The sequence below is a fragment of the Clinocottus analis genome, unplaced genomic scaffold, assembly GCF_023055335.1.
Source record: "Clinocottus analis isolate CAN_PGR_092001 unplaced genomic scaffold, fCliAna1.0.p SCAF_12, whole genome shotgun sequence".
NCBI lineage: Eukaryota > Metazoa > Chordata > Actinopteri > Perciformes > Cottidae > Clinocottus > Clinocottus analis.
In genome coordinates, this window is record NW_027175843.1 from 4,490,998 (window position 1) to 4,507,500 (window position 16,503).

Consider the following 16,503-nt stretch of genomic DNA (forward strand, 5'->3'; position numbering starts at 1 on the left):
AGTATTTTAGGAGGTGTTCCTCTCTCACCCGATCAAACTGTTCCAACTCGTTTTAAACGACGCGCATGACTTGATTGGTCCGATCGACTCTATCAATCCAAATAAATCTTGCGTCTTCTGGTGCCGTTGCTGTAGCATGTGTCAGAGAGAGAGAGAGAGAGAGAGAGAGAGAGAGAGAGCGCGGGGTCACACACGAGTTATGTGGGTCACATGTGATCTTCCTCATCCAGATGGGTTGCCAGATGCAGAGCTGCCAGTCGTCTTGACAGAGCGCACACCCTACCTTGCATACAAAAAAAACACAAGCAGACGCATTCAAAACAGAAAGCGGCATTCATCAAAGATCACCGCGGACCTGCTTTATTTATTGGAAACTAGCTGGCCGTGAACAAAGCAGCTCGGGATGCTCAACGGTCCGAACACTCTGGCAGTCTGGCAGAGCGTTTTTACTGCTGCACGTTGAGTAATAGATTTGACTGGTGTGTGAGTTTTGGGACCGCCATGAGGTAACGGTCTCACGGCGCTCCGGAGTGCCCCGAGTCCATCTAATAATGTAAAACAACACTAATTTGAGCGAGCCGCTTCATCTCTGCATGTTAATCAATAAACTCATTACCTCCGGTGCTTAGTGGAGGATTCCCTGATGCCCGCTCACTGATGTAGGCGGGGAAAAAAAGAAGAAGGAAAAAAAGAGAGAGAGAGAGAGAGGGAAGGGAGATGGAGATGAGGGGGAGAGGTGGAGAGAGAGGTTGATTATAATTACAGATTTTAGCAGCCTGTGCCTTAGCATAACCTGCTCATTACGGTGAGCGACTGTGTGTGTGTGTGTGTGTGTGTGTGTGTGTGTGTGTGTGTGTGCGCGTGTGTGTCGGCCTCACACTCTCAATGCGGCCCTGAAGCCACATTGCTCCCCAGCTTCCCCCCGCCTGCTGAAAGCCAAGTGCAGCCCCGACACAAGTGGCCCATTTTTGAATATAAACACACACAAAAACCTGTTATTTCAATTGACCTCCGTCACATCAAGCTGTCAATGATCTCAGCTCTGTACTCTTTGCCGCTTTTTCGCCTCTTTCTCCGAGGCAGGGCTGCATGGTAATGAACATTTGGTTTCGGGAGCGAAGGAGGGAAATGATATGCCAGGGCATTTAGCCTCGCAGTGTTTCTGGTGTAGGTGAGACAGCCAGCAGCATTTATGGAAATGGACAGAGCTGAGGGAGCCACTGTGGCTGCTGCTGCTGCTGTGCCCCCCCCCCCCCTCCCACCCCTCCAAAAAAAAAATAAAACTCCCAACAGTGGGGAATTAGAGACTACTCTGACAGATACCACTCTCCTTTGTTTAAAGGCATCGTCAAACTTTCATTTGCACCTGATTTGGGGTTTCTTTTGTCATTAAATGCCGGCAATCTCCCCTTCCCCCTCCACCCCCCCAGTTTTGCTTACTTCTGAAATGAGACGCCGGGGAACGCAGCGACGGTGACGACACACGCGCACACACACTCCAGCGTTTTCCTGGATCTCCTGTCGCCGATTGTCGGGGCGGCTGTTGATCATTATGTTTGTCAGCGTCAGTGCCACGGCGCGTCTCGCAGGCATCCCCGGCCTGCCTTCTGGCTTGTGATTACGAGATGAGAAGGTGTTTGTGATTGACTGAGCTCATCCGCCGTCGCTGTACACATCCATTAGCATGAGCCGCCGGAAGATTTAAAAAAAACAAACAAACAAAAAAACATAATTATGAATAAAATAACCCCTCCGCGTCCCGCATTCCATCACAACTCGTGTCATTTATACCGAAGACGACTCGAGCTCCGGTGTCCGGCTTTATTTTCGTGACGGCGCCCGTTACGCTGAGTCGGGTGGACGTGCGCCTTCACTCTGAATGTTTTCCCCGGGACAGGTAGCGTCATTGAAGTGCTGTTGGCAGAGGCAGTCTGCCGCGAGATTAGCTGATTGGAAAATCTAACGTCACAACCGGTTTTGCCCGTAATAATAAATGTTTTGCGCGAGGGGGATGGAGAGTCGCTCATTTTAAAGCTCTTTGCTCTTTGTTTACCACTGTCAGCGGGTGAATAAAAGGCAAGGTAAATGGAGGTAATGGAATCTATATCTGCACATCAACTCACTTTGAGCTTTTAATGGTGCTCGGTAGTCTCATTCCGAAACCCATTAATATTCCGTTTATTGCGCTAAATGCTGCTAACTGTTTTTAACACTGGGAGACAGTCTCCGGGCCGTCTCTGTTTGTGCTGCCAGCGCATCCACAACATCAGGTCGATGGATAGGAAGGCCATAAGTGACTGTGACAGCCAGTTTACAGTCAGTTTAGACGCCTCTGCTTTTTCCGTGAAACCAAGCAGCAGGATCCAAATGTACTCCGCTGCACCGTCCTGTTTATTTCAAGAAAGTCGAATGGATTATGATCTTTTTAGACCCCCCAAAATATGATCGGCTCATGAAATACGAATGAATTGCTATAGATCTACCTCCCAACAACATATAAAATGTCAGCTGCTATACAACATGTTGCCTTTACGATTTATACTTGATGATTTATAGGAATATGTGTCGAAGCCAAACAGACTTATCGGCTGATTCGTCCGTTCCCCTTCCGACCTGCCCTCTTGAGCGACTTTCATCTCGCTGTTTTGGTTCCACGAGTCTCATTGCGCCAATCCAAACCGATCCCTGCAGGATCACGCAGCGGTTTTCATTGAAAGAGATCACTTCTAACTTTCTTTCAAAACACTAACACATGCTTTCTATCGATGAGAATAGTCAACCAGAGAATAGTCAACAAGAGCTTGCAGTCCTACCAGCATGCAATATGAAACCCTTTGTTTTTTATAATTCAGTTTCTTTCTACTATAAACCACTCTACATGTGTTGGTTGAGTGTCCATTTCTGGCAACATGCTATATCTAAAAGTTGTTTTGATTTGATGGAATGCAAAGAGGTTAGAGTAAAAGCCGTATTAGCAACATGTAGCTGCTGCTAACAATCAACAATGAATCCAACAAACATGGCCTTTGTTCCCAAATACAATACACAAATATAAGTAGCAAAAAGGTAAAGAAGAGGACAAAACACAAACATACACGGTCCCGCTCTAACACCACTGTCATTTGGCCCTATGTTCTCTTCGAACAAAAGGATGTTAGCGATTGCGAAAGCCGCATCATTTCCGCGCCGCTGCGGGTTTGCAGTGCATTGAAAAATGTTGTGCTACTGGCAGTTTACAAATAAAGTCTTTATTTACCCCAAATTCATTGGCAAATTGGTCCAATCTCTGTCTTTGTACAACAGATGAAATTCCGTTCACAGCTCCACCTCCATCCAATCCGTCCAGTTTCAGCCTTTTCTGTGTATTTACTTCCTCTTCCCCCTTTTCTATCCGGCAACAATTCACCAGAAGCTCACGGCTCACACTGTCTAAACTTACCTCTTCAGTTCCTGGGAAGCTTGTCAATGAAACCAACCAGACTGAGAGACGATCTAATGTCCCAGTGGTTCTAGCCAACCTCCTCGCTTCTTATGACGAGAGCGCTACAAACACAAGCACAACCGTGGATGTAGACCTCAACTTGTAAGAGATGTTGCGATAAGATGTGTTGCCTTTAATGATATTACACAGGGGGAAAAAAAAAAAGTTTATTTCAAGTAGTGAGAAGAAGAAAAAAAGCTCTATCCTTGCCCCGTGATTTGTTCCAGTTCCAGCCTGGGCCCAGTTCAGTGGTTTCTGGGCAGAGGGAAGCTGGCACTGTGAGGACATCTGGACACAAGAGGGGAGCGTCCCGCACAGGCAAACTAGGAGGACAGCCGTGCCAGAGAGAGAGAGAGAGAGGCCCCCAGATCTGACGCCAGTGTTATGTTAATGTGATTTGTTAATTCGGTGGCCCGGTTTGAGGGGAAATCTGCCACCAACACCTGCCACCGTTTCCAAAGGCAAGGACGCAGATCCGCCGTGACACCGGCTTCATTAAATAAACAACCGGGTCCCCCCCCCCCCCCGTAACAGCATTTGGTGGAAGGCGCCATCAATTCTTATACATTTAGATCACAGCGATTGGAGGTGACACTGAGGAGCTACGTCCCGCTGTGTCGCGGGCGCCCAGACCCAAGTCAACGCCGCGTCTCTCAGCGTCGCGTCGATGACTGTTCCTCTTGTCTCTTCGCCCCCTTTTGTGTGCGCCGCGCTGTACGGGAACGAGAGCGTGCGAGTGTGTATTTTCCACTCTGTCTCCCAGCCTTTTTTTTTTTTTTTTCGCCAGAAGAAAAGATGGCGACTGATGTATTTTTCAGGCGTATAGTTTCTACAATCAAAGAGGCTCTTGTGGCCCTTTCTGATGCGTCATGTAAATTTTATAAAGTGCGCAGCCGGAGGAGAGTCGGAGAGAGCAACGGCAGCTCTGGAAAGCCTAATGTCTGTTTGCCTTTAACTCTGACGGGCTGTCTTCGCCCCTGTCTATCTTACTTCCCCTCCACTTACACCCTCCTGTGTGGATCAAGGCCGGTCAAGGAGCATCTTACCACGGGGCCCGATGTCAGACAGAATGTGCGGACGTGCGTGGATGTCAGAGCTCGACCGGCTCTCTGAAAAATGAAGAAGGGAGGAAAAAAAAGTGGGGCCGGGGAAGATTTGGAGAGATATCACGACACAGAACCTGACCACAACCACGCAAACCAAACGCTGGATTTGCATACGGGGGAGAGCATCACACTGCATGTGAGACGCGCGTCCGCGTCGACGTGTTTACATGCGTCTTCGTCGCTGTAACGGTCTCGGACAGGAGATCCGGGCCCTCACATATTTTCCTCAGCTGCAGTTCTGGCAGCTCCTCTGCCTACTGTGTGCTTTTCTAATGATTCAATTGGCTCAATGAGCATATGCTCTCCCGCGCATCATAAACGTCAATTAGATGTGTTGTAATGTGATTTGAGCGTGTGTGTGTGTGTGTGTGTGTGTGCATGTGTAGGTTTAAAGGAGAGAGGGAGGCAGTGACACTTCTGAAAACAACAAACGTCATCTGATGGAGACTTTAGACTGTTGAGCAGGTTTGTCGGCGTGCACCTGTTTGCCAACGCAACTAATTTCATTAAATGATCTGGATTCAAATTACCTGCTCGGTTGACGACAGTGTCTCTGCAAACCAACGACAAATATGTAAAATAACTTGACGCATGTCACGCTAGATGCTCCGTCATCCCCCGCTGCAGTGGAAACATGACGGCTGTTATGGATTGTAGCTTTAAATAACTTTGACAATAATGACAGAAGGGCAGGTTGTAATTTTGAGACCTTGTACATTCACTCAGTGTCACGCAGGAAGTTATCCGTGTTTGCTTGGCAAATTTCACTTTGGGGGAAATACATTTACCAGAAGGATCCGAATCAGTAACGATGACCTGGAGGGTTGAGTTTGGTTAAGACAACTAATCTATTTGATTCGGTTTAGGAATATATTGGGAAATTCTCAGTTAGGTTGAGGCAACACAACTTAGTTAGGTTCAGGAATAGATTGTGAAATACTTAATTAAGGTAACAAAACTACTTAAAATATCTACGGAAGGGCCGTTACCGAAGCGTGCACGTTACGTGAGCTCATTTCACATGAGGAACAAACAGCTGGCTGATAGATCGGCGTTTGTTGGGCCCATCCACCTCCCCTCCCTTCTGCCTCGTGTGGGCTTTTGTGTTTTTGATGTCTGGATTACATGGATTACACACAAAATAAATTTCGTGGGATATCTCAAAATTATGGGCCATTCTTTTTTCCATACATAGTTCTCGGAAAGTATCAAAACAAGTCTGCACGGGGAACACCGGAAAAGGGGCGGGACTTCGCTGGACATATATATATATATATATATATTGATAAATAGATGGAAGGCAGCTGTGCAGACTGGACAGGTGAGGTGGGCAGAGGATGAGGCCAACGTGGGAACATGCGTGTGCGTGACATAACGGTCCGATTTCAGGGAAAACCGCCAACAAAATGAATCCCACATCCAACAAATCGAGGCCTGCAAAGCGCCACAGCTGTGTCCGCCTCCGCCGGCTCCAGAGATGCTTCGTATTCCAGCTTAACCAGCTAAACTGAAAGTCGGCGGCTCGTCGCTGCGCCACCTCGCGCTCTCAGCTGCCACGTCTCCCCGCCTGCCAGGACAACCCGGGATGTTTACTGCTAAATATTGATGGACATCTGGAGTGCCATTCATCCACCATCAAACTTCAGCGTGCCAGTGAAGTAGGCCCGGCCCTCCTCTCAGTGTGTCGCACACACACACACACACACACACACACACACACACACATAGAGGTGAGGTGTTTGGCATCACTGCACATCAGAGGCCTTGGCCGCAAATCAAGCACTTTGAATTAAAAAGATTGGCTGTTTTCTCAAAGACACAATGTTTTGGCAAAAAAAAGGGTATTGTGATTGGACAAATATGCCTTTGCTTGACAAATAACTGAATATATACATAATATATCACAAGCACAGGCAGTAATAACATTATGCAGCTCCCTGTCTAATTGAACTGAGTCAGTAGCTTCACAAATATTGTTTTGAGAACGCGCAGTTGATTTTTTTGGCTCCACTTCTTTTTGTCTCTTCGCCCGCTGAAACAAAACAGCGCTTCAGTCCCGCGCCATTGAAGCTGCGGCTGTTTGTGTTTGTCATCTCGATGGTAGCGATGGCAGAGGAAGAAGACCCCGGCGTTTGAGGCAAGGGCAAACTCCGGGATAAACTGTCGAAAAACAAGCACCTGCGGGATTGACGAGAGCTGAGAGCAGTTCTGTGTTCACCGCCAGCCTCTTCGCGTCAGACAGAGATGTACTTGTGCAGGGTCAGATTGGAAACATGTGTTGTGTGAGCACCGTGGAGAGACTGATCCTCCATCTTATTAGCGGAGAACTCAGAGTACACTACACTGGGGTTTACTACACACACACACACACACACACACACACACACACACACAAAAGGAGATACAGGAGGAAGAAAAAAACACAAAAAACAAGGCTCTTTTGTCTTTTTTTAATTATTCATGCCCGGGAGGGATGCTCTCTCTGCTTTGTTTTTGTCAGCTGACACGTGTACAGGTATGATGGTGCAGTCAGTTGTGTGTGTGTGTGTGTGTATTTATTTATTTGTGTTGGTCTCTTCTTGCACAGAGATGCCAGTTAAATGCATCCCTCTTTGTCTGCGCTGCGAGCAGACACAATGTGTCCGTCAGGGCGACACGCCGGCGTTACAGAAGCGGCATCTTCTTTCTTCCTTCGGGGGCCCCCAATCAAAGCGAGGACGGGAGCACGGCAACGGAGGCCCGTGCAGTCGGAGCTGATGGGCTCTTTCAAAATCCAGCGCAGACGACAGCAGCTCGGCGGCGACCCTGCCCCGCGCTCGCTCCTATAATCGCTTCAAAATGAAGTCGCAGAGGAAGCGCGCGAGGGCGCGTGCCAGACCGAGCTCTCTCCGGTTCCGCAAAGGTGCAGCGGCACTTGTTTGTGCAGAATGTCTGGCAATTAAAAATAATTGGGAAGCAGGTTTGCCCGCGAAAATCTTCCAAGAGTGCCAGTTATGATCTAATGAAGCTTCATTAGGCACGCTGAAAGCTGAGAGCGCCGTATGACAACGGCAATTAGCCGGGATCATAGGCACACCCAAAAAAAAAAATCATTAAATGAAATACCTCGGCCAAGATTAGCTTTCCACTTAATGACCAATTCATTAGCTAATTGATTTCTTATTAGTTACAGGCAGAGACGACTGTTTGGGGTACTGGTACCGGTAATTAACAGCGTTTATGCCATTAGTCAATCGGCTAATTTCTCCAGGAAAACAACTTTGGAGGGGAGCGTAGCTGGAGGCTGAGGGCCATTCGCTCCTCTGCTCCTCTGCCGTGCTATCTGTAATATCAAGAGGGGAATCATCTCTCAGCTTAGGGCGTCGTTAACACGCACCAACACCTACGGATTAGCCACGCGTGTCACGTGACCACGTGCAGTTCGGCAACTGGGTCCACTGGGAGCGGAGGTGCATGGGTGGATGAGGATAGGTTGGAGGGAGAGAGGGAAGAGAGAGGTGATGTAATTAATATAAGAAGGAAAAAAAGCACTGAAAACGTGTTAAATTCCAGATACAAAAATATATCACATTCCCAGTATCCCAGCTGTGCTGCCTGTGCCTATATATTAGGTGCTTCAAATGAATTGAGGGGGAATTAGATTAATTATTGCTCTCAGCCGGCGAGGCGCGCTGTGGCCTTCTTCCCTCCGCCGGACCCGGGTTGAAGCAGACGAGGATGGATGGATGAGCAGTGACAGGTGCTCCCTGCCTACAGCAGCTCACTGAGCTATCAACCAGCAGTTAATAATGACTGCCTGGAGAGGGCATGTACCACTGCCCACTTTATGAAACCGCACATGAGAAACATGTGATCTAAAATGTAGCTGAATAACTAATGGCACCAATCATTCCATACACCACTGTCTGGTACTAATGATGGCCTGGTCAGTGGTTTCCTCATTACTGAATGGACAGAAAACGTCATTATGATCTCATTGCTTGTTCACAAATCTCTCATTGCACTCTCATAAAGGCGAGGTCACTTGTTCAGTGTTTTGGACACATACGTTTGGGCATCTGGAGGACCAAACAAACGTTATAAAACATGTGATTCAACAAGCCAATCAGATGTGTCCTTGAACAAGATGCTGAACCCCAACTGGCTGTTTGTGCTTGTGAATGTTTATGGGGCTCCTGAGGAGCATGTGGCCCCTCATACGGGAGCGTTCATGTGTGTGTTGATGGGCTTTACCACCCACATACGTTTGGTTCTCCAAAAGACTAACAATGCACAAATAACAATGAACTCGATAATACTCGTTCAGTGTGAATGAACACGTTATCACTGCTAGAAAAACTACAACTTCCTATCACTGGGGAGAAATGTGCTGAAAAACATATGAACATACATGCCACAGTTATGGGGGACAGATGGGGGCTTAATATTGGACAGTATGACAAAACTAATGTTTGGTGTTGTTGTTTTTTTATACATAAAAGCATGTTCACGTGTTCTATTAAAAACCACAAAATACAAAAAAAATGAGTACGATATGTCTCCTTTAAATGACGGATGCCTCTACGCTTTGTATTGCCAAACACTTGACAGTTCAACTGCTAAAAAAAGCAGAGAAAAAGTCCAATGCCTGTCTATCTCAGACATGTTCACCTGTACCTGACACCCCCATCGGCCGCTCACCTTCTTCCAGCACTCAAAAAACAGAAGTGTATCCCCTCACTCGTGGCAGCGCGTGTCTACACGTCCGGCAGATGCGATCGACGAGTCAAAAATATTCCCTGCCACTCTCCCGGAGTGCGGGTGAGGGAGGGAGCCGCATCCCTCGCTCGCCCCAAACGGCATATCTGAAGACGTCAACACACAACGGCTCCATAACGGGGAAGTGGACTCAAAGTTTTTTAGACTGTTATCGTCCCCGGCCTCCTTTGAAGGAGGGGCGAGCACATTTCAAAGAGGGAGCGATGATGGACGCGTGAGATGGGCGGGAAAGAGAGAGAGAGAGAGAGAGAGAGAGAGGCAGTGATTTGGCCCATCAAAGCCTGCCTTCAGCCAACAGACATCTCACGCGCCGGATCAGTCTCACCCACACGCCACGTAGTGTGACGCAAGTGTTGTTTGGATTGCACAAGCATGTGTGTGTGTGTGTGTGTGTGTGTGCCCACAACAGGTCGTGCGGGGACCGAGTGTCAGAGGGCACCACTGTCTGAGCACTCTAATCTCTGACATCTGTTCTCCGTTCCCCCCTCTGCTCCACGTCAGAAAGACCCCCCTGCTCCGTGTTCCTACACTCACCTTTTCTTCATCCCTCAAATCTCTCTCTCTCTCTCCCCCTCTCTCTCCCCCTCTGCCCCCGTCTGTGCCGGGCCCTCGGTTTCTGTTAATTAAATCTAACGAAGCCATCTATCAAGGCCTCCTCTTTTCTCAACGCCACAACATAAATCACTCTCTGTTTAAAACCAAAAAAAAAAAAGAAAAGAAGATGCTATCCCTCTTCCTCCTCTTGTTCTCTCTGCGCTGTGAACAGAAGACAGTCTCTCTCTCTCTCCTCTCTCTCTTTCTTTTGCTCTCTCCAGACCAGGCTTTAATTGTGTGATTGAGAAAGTGTAGCATCACTCCATGAAAGACGGTCTGCCTCTGAATGGCTGCTCTCCGGCTGACACCAGAGGGACCCCTTATAGCCCGCTGTGGTGAGACACACACACACACACACACACACACACACACACAAAGCCAGCGACTTAAAACAGACACTTATTGTAAATGGGCCTCATTGGTCTCTGAAGACGTTGTTAACATGTCTGTGGGATAGTTTCCCTCTGCCAGGAGGGAACTTGATCCATCTCCACATTTACTAAATTAATTTCTATTACAAGCTGTGACTGACTAACACTGCCCAAATTGGGATTTATTTGCCCCCACAAAGCACCGAAGTAATCTCAAATGGGCATCGCGGAAGGATCTAACAGGGAATCAGCATCAAACCGGCTGCTCCGGCAGCCTGTGTTTTTTTTTCTTCTCCTCCTCCTCTTCCTCCTCTTCCTCTGCTGGATTAGAACAATACAAATTAGACAATTACACAAACGCTATTTCCCTGGCATCGGTTGTCGGGGTCAAAGACGACGACGCAAACCTGATGCAACGCGACGCGCGCGAGGACACCAGACGCGTGTAAATGACGCATCCATGATGCATCTCGCGAGCTTCTACCACGCGCAGGTTTCGCTTTGCCTTTCTCGCGCGCCACAAAAAAAAAAGAAAAGAAAAAAAAAAAGATCAATGTCCTCCTATTATCCTCGCGCGCTCTCTTCAGTTCCATTCCCAATTCTGCCCGCCTCTCCCCGGGTCTTTCATGTTGCCCTCTGGGAGCCAAACAAAACACGAGCTGCTACTGCAAATAAGCAGCTAAAGCACCATGTGATCAGTCATGAATTATTTCAACGCTATTGATTTGTATAAAATGTTGCCTTTCCCCCAGAGCGTTTGGACCACGAGAACAATAGTACACCTTATACAGGAGACTTGAGGAAATAGATAAATAAAAGGAAAGGATGTCAAAGAGCTGCTCGCAATTAACAACCTGGAGAGCAACGTGCTCGTTAAGGAGAGAGAGAGAGAGAGAGGAGCATGTGTTGGATTTTCAAGCATTGGCAGTGGATTAGCATGTTTTCCCTGTAAATCTGGCTGCATTTAGGGTATAATGTCAATTTCATGCCCCCCCCCCCCCCTCCCATCCTCCCTGTGCGAGAGGGCCGCGGTGCCCTGTGGGTAGATAGCAGTTAGAGAATACACAGGGAAAAATAGCAATCCAAACATATTCCCGAAATATCCCAGTCGAGTGTGAGCTAATGTTCCGCACATTGTGGTATTTTTCATGTTGAGAAATGTATTTATTTTCTTTTTCTTTCCTATTTTCTTCTTCTTCTCTCTCTCTCTCTGTGCCCTGAAAGCCTCATTTAGATGGCAGACAGGGCGTTTGAACACAGACACATCCCATAGTCTCCGCGGACCGCTGCACAGCACTGGAGAAGGACCCGTGAAGGCACCACGCGCACCTCGCAGACAAGAGAGGAGTCTAATAAACAAACACGCAATCACTGTCATTATCGCGACAGTTACCACTGCTCTTCCTCACAATGAACGGTTTAAAGTCTCGCTGCCAGGGGAACGATCCAATTTTCTGTTTTTTTTTTTATTCCTCCTGCAGAAAATATCCACATCTGTACAGCAACTCATTGCTGAATGAGATTCCAGCATATACCTCTTTATTGCATCCCCGCCTTCCAGTCCCTATAGTACGAGATGATGGTATTTGGAGATGTATGCGCGGCACTAAAAGAGGCTTTACGGCGGTGGAGATGATATTAGGAGCTGGAGGTGCAGTAGTCGCTTTTTAAGTTACATTTTCAGAGCTCACTCTGCTCTCTGGGGGCCAAGTGTAACATTTAGACAATCGCATCTGTCATATGTTATGATTTGACTGAACTGATAAAAACACTATCTTTTTGTTCACTTCCTCAGACTGTCCCACAAAAGTATGCAGGGATTAGTAAAACAATGAATGAATAAAAAAAAGTCATTCCATGAACTTTTTTTTAAAAATGCCCAACCAATCTTATGTCATTAAATGGTGTCACTATTGTCACTTCTCATGAGTGGAAAATGTCAAATCTTGGCAAACTTCCAGGAGCAAAGATCCGCATCATCCGCGTGAGGGATTAGTCCGGCGGAGGGGAACAGGTTGACACGTGACACGGCGTTATGGCATTTGTTGATAGAGATGGGGGGTTGTCCTTCCGGTGTGTGTGTGTGTGTGTGTGTGTGTGTGTGTGTGTGTGTGTGTGTGTGTGTGTGTGTCCCTCATCCCCCAAAACCAAAGGGATTTGACTCCTTCAAACAGTTCTAATATCAAACACACTGCTCAAAAATCAAATCTGATGTATGATCAACGGGGGCAACGCAATCCTAAATTGCACATTGCTTTGCCCCCCCCACCCACCATAGTTTCTCTCCCTCTCTCTCACACTGTTTCTTCACCCTCCGATTCCTCCTCTCCTCTCCTCCCCTCCTCTCTCTCTCTCTCTCTCTCTCTCTCTCTCTCTCTCTCTCTCTCTCTCTCTCTCCCTCTCTCTCTCTCTCTCTCTCTCTCTCTCTCTCTCTCTCTCTCTCTCTCTCTCTCTCTCTCTCTCTCTCTCTCTCTCCTCCAGCCAGCGCAGACTCATTTAAGTCTGCTGATGTCTTGATAATGCTCCAAAGCCTTCACACGCAGGTAGAGAAGGAATTCTTCAGCTCCCTAATTAACAGTAAATTGGACGATCGGGGCCTGATAGCTTTATGGACAGTAAAAGACAGCGTTTGTCACCTAATGCAAGGACTGTATTTTACACACACACACACACACACACACACACACACACACACACACACGCACACACACACACACACACACACACACACACACACACGCGCGTACACCAATAAGTTTGTGGTATTCTGACATGAAAATATGAAAATGCATCTTCCAAAACTGAAAGTTGTATTATACAAATGAATATATATATATATATATATATATATATATATATATATATATATATATATATATATATATATATATATATATATATATATATATAAGTATATATATATATATATATATATGTATATGTATATTGATGATGTGCTTTAATTGTCCCATTTTATTTCATTTTTCACTCACGTGGAAACAGCTGTTGTTAGTGGATATAAACACGAACACACACACACACACACACACACACACACACACACACACACACACACACACACACACACACACACACACACACACACACACACGTGATGGCAATGAGAGTTAACGTGTAGAAATCAGTTTGGTGGATACACAGCGCATTGATCAAAGGTGCTGATGCAGACGTTTAAATTATAAATGATGTTCCTGATTGCAGAAGAGAAATACTGTTTATTAGTCAAATTAATACAATACTGACACTGAATAACTTAAAAATACATATGACATAAAATACATGAATTCAATTTAAACACAATTATATTAGAGCATAAATACTGCTACTTATCATAATACTAATATTGTATTACTTGTTTTATTCTTGCAATAATTCGTATGTATTGCTGCATTTACGCACACGTGTGTCTGTCCTGCGGCCGGCCACACTAATAGCAGAAATGCTGACAATAAATAAACAACTGAATAATTTAAAAAAAAAAAAAAGAGTAACACGGCGCGCATGTGCAGCAGGGAAGGCGGGGTGTTGGGATCGTGGGGGGAATGAACGGCAGGTGAAAATATGATTGAGGCCCCTTTAAGAGTTGCCGGCCACTAAACTGGAGCGACACCAGCCTGGTGCGTAAAGAGCATCCTGCCGGAGTCCTTCTGATGTTCCTCCAGGCGGCCGCTGATTGGACAACCACGTGTCTGAAATTTGGGAGATGACAAGCAAGAGTTTTTTTCTCATTCTTTTTTATCTACCGTTATATATTAACACAATAACATGAAGTAGTATTTAGAACAAATGAATGGAAGAGCTTGTGCTATACGTCGTCTGCTTTTAATTGGGCGCTGTGTTCGTTCATTCATATTAAACATGCACAGCCTATAGGCCTTCTGGCGATATGTTGTCCTTTATTATTCTGGAGGAATATTTTGTCTCACTGAAGAATAGTAAATGAGCTCAAGTGCGTGTACCTTTCCAAACGCTATACTTAATAGTGAGAAGGAAACAAAATCTATGCTGCTTAACAATTTATTTCCACCGGCTGATGGAAATGTCACAATCTGTTTGCTTTTTTTCTTCTTTCTGCACGTTCTCACACATCCAGCTCTGATATATGTTAATTGCCACATTACACTGACTGAACAAATATAGATAAATTATCAATTTTTTTTGTTTTACATCCGAACCTTGGATGGCACATGGCGCGCGTAAAACTTGGATATTCCCTTTACATTGAATTGAATCTGTAGGAAACCCCTGTTGCTGGATCATTTCGTTACACACACACACGCGCACACACACACACACACACACACGCACGCACGCACGTGCGCCCAACGCCACTTGTATCGCGTGCGGGGTGATATCCATGCAGGCGCGCGACATGGGAGCGCAGATTTGCGTCTTAAAGGGGATTTAGGTCTATTAACAACAAAAGGCGCAGTTCGTGGCACGAGGGAGAGACCTCGTCTTGTGCGTCAGCCGCGGCGATGTGAAGCGGGCTCGCTGATAAATGGAGAGACATCAAACCGAGTCATTAGAGAGCTGAGATATGAGACTTTCACAGTGGCGGGCCGCTCAGGGCGGCGCACCCAGGGGATCGCGCTCCTCTCCCGGCCTTTTGTGTTTGTGTGCCGCGGACTGATGAACGACTTAGATAACGTTAAGCCATTATGGGCTCACTTATTCCCATGAAAACCCTGTAAATAGAGGGAACATTTTTTCTCTCTCCTTCTTCCCCTCTGCTGATATCTATTGATTTGCAGCCCATGTTTGTAACCGGAAACCACAAAAGGATTACAAGTGAATACTCAAAATGGATTTGTTCGAGCCAAATATTAATTACAGCATCAATCCCCCGATTAAGTGTGTGTGTTGCTGTTTAGTGCTGCCTCTACTTGTCCTCGTGATTCCAGGTTTGCGTTTTAAAGAAGAAGACTTTCAAATATAGCAAGAAAGAAAAGCATTTGCTGGTATTTATTTTTTGTGTGTGTGCAAAACAAAGTGTTGAGGCCTAATTACATTTGACTGATTCCCACTGAACGTTATTGAATTATGTTGGGATGTTTTTAAATATTAATGATCGACAGAGTCCATATGTTTCCAGTCAATAAGCCACTTTTAAATTCTGTATTGACATCGCTGCATCCGTCCACGTCTGTGATTTGTTTTTCATATCCTTTTTCCTTTTCTTAAAAAAAAAATGTTACTCACTCCACCTGAGAGAAGTGAGTCGACAGAGGTTAGAGGTGCTTTATGGAGCGAGTCACGCGCAGATTAGCCTTTAAAGACGTTTGTCAAATCAACACACACACACACACACACACACACACACACACACACACACACACACACAGTGCGCGAATCATGGGGCAATCCCACAAATGTGTATCTCCTAATCGCGTTAATTAAATTTTCGCCGAATTAATTAGACATAACAGCCACACGTGCAGCCTCCTCGCAGCAGAGAGAGAGAGAGAGAGAGAGAGAGAGAGAGAGAGAGAGAGAGAGAGAGAGAGAGAGAGAGAGAGAGAGAGAGAGAGAGAGAGCCACCGCGGGCATTTTAATGACCCCGTAATTCAATTAACCGCCTCCATCAGCTCCATCATTGATTTGTGGAAGAAGAGAAGAAGGAGAGGATTAGAAGGAGAAGGAGAAGAAGAAGAAGAAGAAAAAAAGCTGCTGAAAGTTGTATTCTGCAAAGTCGAGCCGGCCTGTAATTGCTCAAGACACAGAGGATCGGAGGGAAGAGGGGGGCTGTGGGGGGCTGAGGTGGCCGTGTATAAATAGTGTGCTCTCAAATACACAGTCACAACAGCAGGAGTGATCTCACCTCCTCTCCACCCCTTCTATCTATCGCTGCTGCCAGCCTCTCTCTCTCTCTATCGCTCTCTCTCTCCCCCTCCCTTCCTCCCCCCCACCCCAAAAAGAAGAAGAAGAAGAAGAAAAATAAAGAGCGTATCCGCGAGCGGTCCAGGCTGCCGGTTTACTATATAGAGACGGCGAGGGCGCGCGCATACCGAGAGTTCACCGTGGATTTCCCTGACCAGGACCACTGCTGAGCGAGAGAGCCGCGGCCATGGAAGAGCTCACGGCATTCGTGTCGAAATCCTTCGATCAGAAGACCAAGGAGAGCAGCAAGGAGAGTATTACGTACAGGGAAGTTTTGGAGAGCGGCTTGACG

The 16,503-nt window shown here is 46.5% G+C and overlaps 1 protein-coding gene across 2 annotated transcripts in view; it reads left to right on the forward strand.

Moving 5' to 3' along the window:
• Nucleotides 1-16,150: 16,150 nt before the first annotated feature.
• shox (shox homeobox) overlaps nt 16,151-16,503 on the forward strand; it is a 10,666-nt gene continuing 10,313 nt past the window's right edge. For both annotated transcript variants that reach the window (XM_068573271.1, XM_068573272.1), the window contains exon 1: nt 16,151-16,503. This exon is cut by the window's right edge and continues 142 nt beyond it. In XM_068573271.1, the coding sequence (XP_068429372.1) occupies nt 16,399-16,503 (105 nt within the window). In that variant the 5' untranslated portion in view covers nt 16,151-16,398.